The sequence below is a fragment of the Amia ocellicauda genome, chromosome 12 (assembly GCF_036373705.1).
Source record: "Amia ocellicauda isolate fAmiCal2 chromosome 12, fAmiCal2.hap1, whole genome shotgun sequence".
Lineage (NCBI taxonomy): Eukaryota > Metazoa > Chordata > Actinopteri > Amiiformes > Amiidae > Amia > Amia ocellicauda.
The window spans coordinates 16,185,981-16,199,368 of record NC_089861.1 but is presented as its reverse complement, the minus strand read 5'-3'; the positions used below and the strand labels follow the sequence as shown (position 1 = coordinate 16,199,368).

At 39.5% G+C, this 13,388-nt stretch overlaps 1 protein-coding gene across 1 annotated transcript in view; it reads left to right on the top strand.

Annotated features, from left to right (window-relative positions):
- Positions 1-7,968: 7,968 nt before the first annotated feature.
- sh3d19 (SH3 domain containing 19) overlaps positions 7,969-13,388 on the top strand; it is a 40,186-nt gene continuing 34,766 nt past the window's right edge. The window contains exons 1-2 of the mRNA XM_066718461.1: positions 7,969-8,421; positions 8,672-8,783. Of these exons, the coding sequence (XP_066574558.1) occupies positions 8,684-8,783 (100 nt within the window). The 5' untranslated portion in view covers positions 7,969-8,421; positions 8,672-8,683. The remainder of the gene's footprint in view (positions 8,422-8,671; positions 8,784-13,388) is intronic.

Here is a 13,388-nt window from a genome sequence, read left to right as displayed (position 1 = left end):
AGCATATCTGTAAATTATGATTACATATATATGTTTAAATACAAAATGATTACATTTACTCAAAGCCTATAGAGCAGATATTCTCAGAAGGGATATTTAACCACTCCTCCATGTAGAACCTCCAGGCTGCAGTTGTGGATTTCTTTCTCAATTCAAAACCATAGATTTTCTAATGCATAAAGTTCTGGAGATTTTGTTTTAATTATATTGGATAAATATGTCTGCCAAATGAATATAACATAGTGAAATATAACACAAGTGAAAAAATATTCTACGCATTTGTAGAAAACTAATTAAACATAAAAACTGAAATACCTTGTTAGATAAATATCCACCCCTTAAGTGATAGCAATCCTCAGGTCTAAGCAATTGCCTTCAAAATCACACACCACGTTAGGTGGCCACCACCTGTTTTAATGTGTAGTGATTCACATGATTTCAAGATACATTTAGCAATTCCTGCAGGTCCTCTCTGCGTAGTGCATTTCAAAGCAAAGACTAAATCATGGGCACAATGGAGCTTTCAAAAGAACTCTGGGACAAAGTTGTTGAAAGGCATGGATTAGGGGATGGGTATAACATATATATATCAAAGGTCTTGAATATCTCTTGGATGACAGTCAAGATGGTAAGGTGTATGGCACCACTAAGACCCTGCCGAGATCAGGCTGTTCCTCGAAATTTGTTGACCAAACAAGGAGACTGGTCAGAAAGGCTACCAAGAGGCCAATGGCAACTTTACAAGAGCTACAGGCTTTTATGACCAAGACTGGTTTAGTGTGCATATGAGAGCATTATCCCAAGCACTACACAAATCTATCCTGTATGGTAGGGTGGCAAGAAGGAAACCATTACGCAAGAAAGCCCACATTGAATCCAGTTTGATGTATGCCAGAAAACATAGCAGATTTTGTAGCCACGTGACAAAGGTTATGTGGTCTGATGAAAGAGAAATTGATTTTTTTTATGTTTGGCACAAACCCAACACAACTCCTCAACCAAAAAACACCATCCCTACTGTGAATCATAGAGGTAACAGCATCATATTATGGGGATGTTTCTCATTTGAAGTGACTGGGGTACTTGTCAGGATAGGAGGGAAAATGAATGTAGCAAATACAAAACGTCCTTAAGGAAAACCTGTTGCTCTCTGCAAGAAAGCAGAATCTGGGACACCTTGATAACAACAAGTACACAGCCACAAGTACACTGGAGTTGCTAAGGAACAAAAAGGTAAATGTCCTTGAATGACCCAGTCAGAGCACCAACCTAAATCCAATTGAAAATGTGTGCCATGACTTGAATATTTCTGTCCATCAACACTCCCCAAGCAAATATTGCCAAATCTAGTTGTGCAAAGTAAATAGAGACCTATTCCAACAGACTCACAGATGTATTTGCTGCCAAAGGTGCTTCTACTAAGTGTTAACTCAACGGGATGGAGATGTTTCCAGTTATGACATTTCAGTTTTATATTTTGTGTATATATTTTTTGTTTCACAATAAAAATGTTTTCCCCCTAATACTATGGAGTATAGTGTGTAGATAAGTGGACAAAAATCTAAATTTCCTGGCACTGACACAACAAAATGTGAAAAAAGGGGGTGTAGAATTTCTATAGGCACTACATAATATATATATATATATATATATATATATATATATATATATATATATATATATATATATATATATATACACACACAAACACACACATATAGTAACAGTTTCATACCGTGGGGTTCTTAGACAAAAGAACACACCATGCTCTGGAATGAAAAGGAACTGCCCTTTATTCAGAAACCACTGTTCTATAATCCTTACAAAGACTAAATGCTGAATTCTGCAAGGGAAAGGGAGGAAGGGTGGGACAGAGAAAGGTTAACACAGAAGGGAATTTAGAACAGAGAACAACAACACAGACCTTGCTTTACACCAACCATGTACAAATGGGCACTCCCCTCCTCATTGTCCACCATTTTTCCCAGCGGGGGGCCACTCCCAGCATGTCAGCAGTAGCCCCTCTGGTTCAGTGCCGTTTTGCCACCAGGCAGCGTTACTAATATTATGTATATGTGATGGATATGCTTCCTTGTACTGACTAAACCTGTAGCTGATTGCTTATCCAGCCTCTCACTAGTTTCTGTAAACCCCAGAAACACACACAGGGTGAAACCGTAGCCGTGGCATGTTTTTAATATACAGTTCCTGAACAAAACAAACAAAAACTAACCCATCTTCGGTTCTTCAACTAAAGATCAATTAAACTCACCAGGGACAGCTAGGCCTGTTTCCCCAGAAAGAAAGAAAGAAAGAAAGAAAGAAAGAAAGAAAGAAAGAAAGAAAGAAAGAAAGAAAAAGAAAACTTTTGTCTTCTCCACCCAGCCACACCATTTATTTTTATTTTGTTCTACCATCTCCCTTTTTCCATTTTTCCCCAAATGCTTTTAAGGGAGACCAAGTGTCTCCAATCAGTGGCGCCCCCAGCTGTATGCCAATTACACACTGTGTGTCTGTAATTGTTAATTTGTAAATAAAGTATTTCCACATTGTGAGAAAAAAACAAATGCACTCTTTCTGTTACTGTACTAACAGTAGTGTCGGCAGGTTTTCTATTTTTTGATAAACACATTTCGGAGCAGGATTGGTGGATCAACGTTTTACCTTTTTCCTGCCACCATCACTGTGTTCTTCTTATGACTGATCAAATGCACTAGCCTAATAGCCTAAAAGAAACATGTCGATGAAAAGAAAGCGAATGTGTATAGCTGAATTTTTCATTAAAAAAAAATGTAAAAGGGAGCCCTGCACGTCTTGTGGATGGGGCCCATGCAGCAGGGACATGCCTAGGGGGTCCCCCAGGACAGGTTTGGGAACCACTGATCTAAGCGATTTTCACCTTGGTGTGATTGTTGGTGCCAAACATGGTGCTTCTAGCATTTCAGAAACAGCTGACCTCCTGGCATTTTCACGCACTACAGTCTTTCGAGCAGGGATGAGGAAACTTTTTTGGCTTTAGTGCCCAAACTTTACATATAAAAAGCAATAGTAAAATCGCTTCACCAGCTCAATAATTTTTGGAATATGTCCCTTTTTTTTCCTGGACAATGATAATCTTTAATCCTCATTCAAATAACATCAATCAATCTTACTTTGCACCTTTCCAAAGCATGTCACAACATTAAAGAAGTGCATCATACAATGAATACATCATTTAAATGTTGCAGTATTGCTAAAGTGCAGTAAAATGCATGAATCACATTTCATCATGCATTACGTTTGAGGATTATAATGCTAAAGTACATTTAAGAAAAACATTAATCACAATGCAGCAGAGGGACTCATGGTTGGTGACATCACACACGTACACTGCATCACACAGCACACACAGTGGCCTGACTGGAGTCTGCCACCCCCTCCCCTGCAGTCCAACACAGAGTCCTACAGATTCTCCCATTGCCCTGCCATTGCAATACAATTCGTAGAACTTTGTTAATTTGGCGGCATTAGTAACCCTTATATATTGTTTTGTTTTTTGTTTGCACTTGCACTCAATCATTACCAGTGTACCTTTGTTTTTGTAATGCATATTTCCGCAGTTCTGCACGGATTTGCGCTGCTCCACCAATGGTGCTGCTTAATTACTTGGGGGTGGTGCCATCATTGTCAAATATAATGATTGGTTTTCTAAAGTGTCAATCAGTTCAGACAATTGAGGGGCAGGCTGGCAAATAACAAACAAACAAAAAAAAGCAGATAGTCACTCACTTGGTGTGCCAACCTATACGGCTCTGCGTGCCACTCTGGGCACACATGCCATAGGTTTGCCATCCCTGCCCTAGAGTTTACAGTGAATGGTTCAATTATACATCTTTCTGTTGGCAAAAACATGTTGTTACTAAGAGAGGTCAGAGGAAAATGGCCAGACTCGTTCAAGGTGACAGAAAGGCCACATGTACTGAAATAACTACTCTTTACATCAGTGGTGTGCAGAAGGGCATCTCTGAATGCACAACGCGTCGAACCTTGAAGCAGATGGGCTACAGCAGCAGCAGAAGACCACGCCAGCTTCCACTCCTGTCAGATAAGAACAGGAAGATGAGGCTACAGTGGGCATGTAATCACCAAAACTGGACGATTGGAAAAATGTCGCCTGGTCTGACAAATCTCGGTTTCTGCTGCGACATGCAGACCGGAAGAGCAGCCATCTTAGGCCACAGAAGGAGCAGCAAAACATGTGTCACACGGAAGATGTGTCAACCGGTAAGCCCACATGGGAGTGCTTTATGCGTTTATGAGCAGTTCTTACAGCTGGTCAAGAGACTGACCCTACCCCGAGTTTACACTGATACAACCACTGTTAGAAACTGAGCCTGTGAGTAGCAAGACTGTACAGCAATGTTTGTGTGCGTTAGTGCGGGTTGTAGATAAGCCTCGACATAGGCACCCCATCCGATAGCAGCAGGGAGATGTCCCAGGCTGCACGAGACGCCTCTCAAACCCCAGCACCGCAGCCCACACCGCAGGCCCAATCCCCAGGTTGCACCACACTGACAGCCGAACGGAAGAAGCTGAAGGCAGGGTGTTAGGAGGGAAAGGCTTCCTGGGAGGCCTTCAAGGCCAAATTTGAAATGGTGGCTTGGGCTGCATCCAGGCCCCCGCATGCGACGGAGGATACCGCACCGCTGCCAAGGAAACCCCACACCCACATCTGTTGGCAATGTGGACAAAGAGGGCACATCCTCAGTGACTGAGGTACAGTCCCAACCCTGTTTTTTTCTTCTTCCTCCCCAGTTGTCTTCTAATCATCCTTGCGGTCTTTGCCAACCAAGCCAGCAACACCAAGTCCATTTGTGCCCTGGGTTAACAGCCTCCGCCCCCGGAGTGGTCCTGCCCAACCGCCTGGTGAGTCCCTTGGGTGTAACGATTGTTACGTCTGGCTTCGTATTGATGGTGTCCCCTGTTACGCCCTGCTGGACACTGGCTCCACCGTTACCCTTTATATTACTGAAATGTTCTCAAGCTTATTGTTTTTTAACATAAATGTTCATAATGTTATTTATTTGCTCTAAATCAAGTGTTGTATTTTTTATTTTTACATGGTTCTAAATTAATAAAATCCCTCAGGGGAAAGAAAGTCTTATAATTTAGTTGATCTTTAATAGTTTCCAGAAAGTATTGAAAGGTACTTATGGTAATTTGAATCACCCAGATCTACTGAATAATAATACAAAAAAAATACCAACATGCATTTTTTTTAAAGCATCTTGTTTATTTATAACTTCATGCATGGGAAACAGCTTTAATGTTTTTTTAGCTGTTTAAGTATTTTATGATATTCTCTAGGGTGTCTTGAACACACACAAAAAACTAATATCAAGTCTCTACTACATTAAATAGATTTTTGGAAAATATACAGGTGCAAGCAAAATGTAGACAAGTATCAGCAAAGGACAACATTGTATTGATAAAAACTGGACGCCTGAAATAGTGACAGCAAAAATGGACCCAGTCTTCTTTTTAAGCAGATGTGGGAGTGTGACTGACTGACTAGCTGTGTATCTTTGGCTGAAGAAAGTACACCGTGGAAGTAAGGATGAGGTCATCAGATCATCCAAAATAACTAAATGGGCAACTCTAGCACTATCACAGAATTCAAAAACATAATTTAAAATTTGACTTTTTAAAATCCTTTGTATCTGAGCTAATGTACAGATGTAAGCGTCAAAGGTCCAACAAACAAGTGACTTTGAGCTGTGGAAAAGGCTGTGTTGATCCAGAATGAGTAGCCAGAATTTCTTTTTTTGTGTGATTGAGCTTGCTTGAGAGAATGTCTTGGAGGAATTGGAGAAACCAGTGAGAGATAACTAACTGCCCCTTCTTGTCAATGAATAATGGATCTATTTATGAAACTCTGTGAGTCAAACAGCTGCTTGAATGAGTGGAGAGACTTATTAGTGAGTCTAGTTTGACTAATAAATGAATTAACCTCTGACTGGTTGGTTTCACTTGTTTGGTGAAAACAGAATCAGCACATCAGACTGAATGGGGGAAAGAATATATTGATATTTGATAATAACTTGTCTTGAAGTACAATGTTTTAGCTTGGGAAGTGAGTAAAATACTGTCCCTAATAAGGAGGGATTGGTATGCATGTGTGTTTTACATTTGAAGCCCAGTTCCTGCTTTCTATTTTCAAACAAAACAATCAGGTGTTCTTTAATTTTAATAATGTAGGTTGGAGTGCACATCCAGAATATGCCCAGCTACAGGAAGGAACAGGAAACAAAATCCTTCTCAGGCTCTTAAGACAACCAAAACCAAGTTCTTCCAGAATGCTTAATTGAGGCGACACCTGGATGGTTTATTCTGTAGGTAGGTAATGGAGGAGTGGAACAAAATCCTCACAGATTTATTTATTTATTTATTGCTAGTAAAATGCCAACAACATGAGTAAGACCGTTGAGAATTAAAGGTGTGAATAGGTGTTTGAAGAGACATTTTGGAATTAATATTTTCCTGAAGAATATGCCTGGGGATATTGAATGAGCAAGAGCTTCACCACAGCAACTGCATATATGGAGAACGTGACAGGACGAATTCCAGCAGCTTACAGTTAAAGTTTTTGCAGAACTGGAACCTGCCTACAAAAATAATAAGATGACTAAAGCCATCCCTGGACTTGGTGACTGGGACTAAGATTTGGTGGTGGGAAGGACCATTGGGAGATTAATATGAAAACAACTGTGGCATGACTGCCAGTAAGGTTACACTGGAGAGAGGAGTGGGATGATTATAATTGTATGTAAAGCAGGCAAAGGATTAGAGCCTGGCAAACAAACTGCAGTAGATTCAGTGTCACGAGCTTCTGAGTAAATGCACTATTATGCTGTGGCATGGTTGTGCTTTAGCACAGAATTGTGTGTGTAAATCTGAAATGAACGGCTAGCTCCAGCATTATGTCTGTGTTTTTGTGAAGTTCGGGGTGACAATCTGGAAAAGCTGAGCACATAAAATAAAGTTAAGTGAGATATACAAAGCAGAATTCAGATATTTGGAGGGGTTTTTGGAGATATTTGGAGGGAATTTGTAGTGTGTGCCAAACAAATAAATTAGTGGTATTTGGAAATCTAGGTTGTAGGTAAATTGCTTGAAACTAGATCCTGGGGAAAGATGAGCTGGGACCAAGGTGATGTTGCTGGGTGCATTGGTCTATAGAAGATAAACAGAGACAACTTCAGGGACACAAGACATGGAGATCTTTCTTACCTGTGCAAAACTAGCCTACATGTTTTTTACTTATATATAAATATTTATTGGACTTTTTGTTGTAATTTAAGTGAGTATTTTATACATTGTTTTATTCTTTACAATTGTCTGCCCTCTAGTGGTCGTCACTGTCTTCAGTATAAAGAGAAAAGCAGGCAGAACTGGAGTAAGGCCTGCCACAAGAATACACTGGTTTATATCTGAATTGCAAAATGCGTCAATGAGCCTGCTCAGGTCCATGGAAAACATATATATATATATACACACACACACATTTGACGTGAGCTCATTTTTTTCTTATTAAATAAATTCAAAAATGCATGTCTATACTTGCAGTCACTGTTGAGAAAGGAAAACATGTTTTACCTGTGATTCAGCAGAAACAAGCAACCACAGGTCCTTGTGGTTATATATAATTATATGGATGCAATCTTTTAATTTTATAACGTATTTGGTTTAAAAAAAAAACGAATATAGTTTTAAAATAAATGTACGTTACCTTTCAAAGTGCTATATTTATTTAAAATAGAAAAGTAAGTAAGCACATATCTAACACAGCATTCAGAAAGCTATTAGAAACAAGTCGTTTAACATTATAAAGCCAGTTCAATTTACATATTATAATACCTGCTGCGATAATCATTCACTAAAAAAAACAAGAAAAACAAGTTTAAAACCTGGCTGAAAGGTTTTTGTTTCCCATACATGTATGCATGCCTGTGACTATTTTCAGATTACTGTTATTACTGCTGGCTGAGGATCAAAACAAGTTAGTAACGCAGTCCAGCTCTGCGGTATCGTGGCGTCTGATAATGTCTGATTGTGGGCATGGCACCGAAAACCGTGGCGATATGTTGGTTCACACAAACGTTTAAGTTTAACTAAAGTATTACGTCTCTGTTTGTGTTGCGTCAGCAAGGTAAATATGCGGCATGACAACCCAAACATGAGACAGGAAAACATCCGTGACTTGTAAATACTAAACCCATCCACCCATCCCGAGAGAAAGGCTCGGTTCCGGAGGTGGTTCTGGTTGCTGTGCAGTGAAGTAGCCCAGTCCGGGGCCGTGCAGGCGCCACCTCCTTTTGTCCGACAGCTGATGCAGCGGCTGGATTTCCTGTTACGCCGGGACATGTAGAAAAGTGCTCAAAGGTAAATATACTTCCTCTTTTTCCCACCAAACACCTCAGTCGTGCAGCTACACGGGTAGACGCCACAAACAACCATAGTGGAAAGGTCCGTTATATAATAGTCACATTTCTGTGTGCACTTTATCCGAGGCGCTGAAACTGAAACGATAGCGCCGCGTCGCGTCGCGTCGGGGGGGGATGAATGACAGCCCCCCGGTGCTGGGGCCGGACGGTGGGCTTGTGCTCTTCTATGTGCTGCCGTTTCCCCACAGTTTCGTCCTCTCATGGCTGAAGCCTGGGTCGAAGAAGAGGAGGAGGAGCTGAGAGAGCGCAGGGACCCGGGTGCCAGACGCAACAGACGGGTGCAGCTGGGCGCCGCGACAGGTAAACCCTCGGCCGGGCTGCTGCTGCTGCTTTCCTCCCTGGTTTCGTCCGCAGAGGACACCGATAGCCATGATGTCGTCAACACACGGGCTGCTGGTGCGAAACGTTGCCACGACAAATGCTCGTCCCGTGTATCACAGCAGTGGACGTTTTCGTTTTAAGAGTTTACGTCTTTCAGTTTCGGGGCTGTACAGAAACTTCATCGAAGTGCCTCGTCAATTATGAACATTTACAGCCGTTTTAGATGAAGCAGGGACAGTGTGTGTTCTCTAAAAAAAAACCTGGTGTCTTTTGCTTATCTTTGTTGGAGCTGGCGGTGCTCAAACGCATTCGAATGATTCTAAGAACGTTTATTGTAGCCGCCTGTGTTCTAAACATGACATACTTTTTAATGATGTAATGTATTCGCGATTGAAGCATTGCAAGCTGGTATTGTTAAGTTTTAGTGCATAATAGGCACAGTCCAGGCAGGTTCAAAGCTATTTATTTCCTCAATGAAAGCCAGACAATGTCGTTACAATGCAATTGTGAAATGCCAAACTCACTTTAGCCTAGGACTGAACTATCCCATGGAAAAGGGTGACATTCCTGATCACACACCTTCAACAATCCACTTCATCCACTGTTCTGTGGAAGCGAGGGATGCGAGCATGCTTGCTTAGATGGTTTGTAATCAAACCTGTAGTGGCATAATTGCTCTCAAAGAAAGGCAAATGTAACGGAATAAACATTTGTTCCCCTTTCAGACACAATAAACTGCATTATGTGTTACAAATCAAATTAAATGATACTATAACAAGTATCTAAAAGTATTTGTAACTGCTAATCAATACGATTTTATGAGGGGTGTCTTATAAAGTATTATTTTTGCGATATAAGTCTCAACACAAAAGGCAGTACAATAATTATTAATGTCTATAAACAATATTAACTTGAATAAGCCACAAAATATGCCACTATTGTATCATTTTAATAACTGTTTCTGCTTTTCATTCCATCTTAGCTCTTTTGGAAAGTGAACTGAATTAATGACTGATTAATCAATTGAAATAAACACTTTTCCCAAGTGTTTATCTATTTATCAGGATTTAATGTAATCTGAACATTCAATGTAAATGAACAGGGACATACACCTCCTACCCCCTATTGTATCAAGGGACTTCATATTTTACCATATAGGTCTAATGGACTTTGCCGACACATAATATTCTAGTTCTTTTTAAAACCCAAGAGACCCTGTACTTAAGGAAGACTTGCAGAAGGTCAGAAATCTTGTTTTGAAGATGTTAACAGGTGCTGAAACCTGAGAGCAACCAGTTGTGCTCCTGTGGTCTGTACTGACAAAGGAATGGGAACCAAAAAGCTTTTCTTTTTCAACTGTTGATGTTCATAATAGCATCAAAGTTATTATGCATTTATTAGGAGCAAATAATGTAACTACTGTTTTAGATGTACTCATACACATAGTAAATGGAAAATAATAACTATGGCTAAATAAATACATTTCTGTGTTGCCCTTGTTAAAAGCAACAGAATATCTATGTGTCAGGTTGGGGGTTCCTAGTACAATGCAGAGAGTTGATTGTTGAAATATTAGACTTTAAACTTTAGTGATTAGATAAAGATGAAAGAAAACAAGACAACCCCCAACACACACACACCTGTATTGTCCTTATTAGTATTTTTGTTATGATAATGTTGATTGAAGCCTGTCAGCAGCAGATTTTCTTAAAGCCATGATCTCTGATAACAAATATAGTTGCAGTGCTGGGAATTTAACTGATGGTACATATTGCACTCCCAGGGTTTCCCGCAGCGCTTTACAGGCAAGGCAGCCCACCTGTCCAAAAATTGGTTCCGCCAGGTCAAACAACTGCTTGAACAGCAAAAAAATACATTTAAAAATCTCCGGCCCCCGCTCTCGTTCACTACGGCTAAACCCCCCGCTCCACAGTCCGCGAGAACCATCCACCGGTAGCAGGCCACACTGCCTATGCAAATGTCTCATCTCCATGACCAGGACATTGTTTTCTTAAGCCAAGTGAGTTCAAGCTAATAAATACATTACACTCCACCCATCAAAGTCTTATTAGGGTTCGAACAAATTACTTTATTTACCATTCTCCTTTGCATATCTTTTAGGAAAGTCTATACTTTATTTAGGGGTGGGGCTTATCTTTTTGGATTATCTATAACAATATTGTATTTGTGTTCAGTCTGCTTTACCTCAGAGTTCTGCCTTCTATGTATGTTTTGCCTGTGCCATGTAGGTGTGGCTGAATTTATATCTCTGCAAGATATAACTAGCATGAACAAACATGCCTTAACATTTCCACAGAGCTACAGCTGATATTGAGGAGATGATTTCCCTCCTGCCAAGAGTTAGTTTACTTTCTATTGAGTGGTTGTAAGAGCTATTACAGTGGTGGGGGTTTCTCTTTGACGAAAATTAAATAAAGAACCCTGGCTTTTTCATTACATGTAGAAGAACATTTATTTATTTATGCATTTTGTTTTCTTCCAAAATTATAATTTGTGCTATGCAATAAAAAACTGAAAATGTTTTCAGTTTAAAATATATATGTATAGAATGTTAAATAGTCCTGAGGCTGCCTGGATTGTTTTAATTGTATTCTGATATAATACAATATAATACTATTATTATTATTTACTTCTTAGTAGATGTTTGGTAGATGTTGTTTTTAGATGTTCAAGCATTTGTTTTGCCAGGCGGCACGGATTTTTGGCCAGGGCTGCCTGGCTTGAATTTATCTGCCAGTAACCCTGTATGTAAATGATCTAAAGTTATTTAGATCTAAAGATTAATTTAGATTAATCGCATTGTTTTTGAAAAAAATCATACGTTTTTGATATTCTACAACTTAATCATTGTCGGTAATGGAAGGTTCTTCTCTATGGGTTTTCATTGTATTTTATTACTTACAATCATAGAAACTTCCAGAGTTCATACATACATACTGAAGGTATTTAAATCATTACAGCAGTAGAGCAGTTTGTGAGCTGATAGACAACAAGGCCATAAAGAAGAGATCTATAGGAAGTACAGCTGGGAGGTAAGAAAGGGAAGGAGTAAGACAAGAAAGTTTGGACTGAAATTAAGCAGGGGAAGTTAGGCTTAGGACAAGAACATATTAAAGAAAGCACACTAACTGCAGCACAGACAGAAATTTACCAAACCAGGCATACAGTGGATTGCATAAGTATTCACCATTTGGGATATTTTGTAGTGTTACAAACTGGAACTAAAATTGAATTAATTGGTATTTTCTGTCACTGATATAAACAAAGTATTACATAATGTAAATGTTGAAAAACTACAAATAAAAAACTGAACAGTCTTGATTGCATAAGTATTCACCCCCTTTGCTTTGACACACTTAAATAAACTGTGGTGTAGCCTTCAGAAGTCACACAATTAGCTGAATAGAGTGCAGTTAAAGTATCTTGGATTAAACCCACCAAAGTGAGAAAAAGTTCTGGAAAGCACAAGTCAGGTTTGGGCAGTGGGGAACCGTCAGAGAGGGCCTAAGGATAGCTACACATCTGTATATATTTTTATATATTATAATTTCTAATTTTGTTTTCATTTAATATTTTTTTGTCTTAATTGTAATGATCTTCCTATTGAATTTCTAAAGTTTGTGTTGGAAAAAGAAGGGTTCATATCCACAAGAAAAAAATATCCAATCAGAATTTTTCTTAGGTAGTCTCTTGGTAAAAAATAATCTAGCTGGGCTCAATGCTCATTGGCTAGGCCCTCAGGCTTTGAATAGAAGGCACCAGCCAACGTCATTGACATAGACTTCAATTAGAACAGCATTTTGGAATGACAGTAGAATCAACCAATCACAAACTGTCTTGTAACAGGTGGGACAATTGTATGATGCCTCAAGGCCCTCTAGAGGGCCTAAGTATACGTCACTAATTCAGAGCCAATAGCGAGCCTTATCTTGTTTTTATTGCCCATTTCATAAAGAAGGACAGGAGAATGGACTTTGTTTTTAAATGATAATCATAATGGTGAGTGGACTTGCTTTGTGTTGCTGTCTCATTCATATCATTTTGAATACAATGTGTAAAATATTATTTCAACTTTAGATCACTGGTTTTGTGGTAAAAACAAAGGTAATGACATTGCAATTGGAAGTAATGGGTACATGACATTTCATGTTGTGGAGTATGTTTTTATTGTTGCATGCTGGAGATAGAACATCGAATACAGCACAACTTTATCGTACAGCATATATTGTATAAAACTGCAGTATAAAAGAAAATCTAATTGGAATCGTGTTTTTTGTTTTATTATCTTCCTTGATTGATTAAGTAATTCATCAAAATTCCAGGGGGGCTGAGCCCCCCTTTTTACTGTTCAGCAGGGGCTGAAGCCCTTGAGCCCCTGTGTAGTTGGTGCCTATGGTTGTGTGGTTGAATTTATTCCGCCACTATTTGAGTGACTGTTTTGGCAAATGTTTCTAACGTGTCTAACGTGGTTCCTGCTATCGATATTTGCAACCGTTGTGTACCTGTGCTGCTTCTGTGAGCCACAGTCCAGGCGTGGCTTAGGACCGTTTGACTCTGTCATCA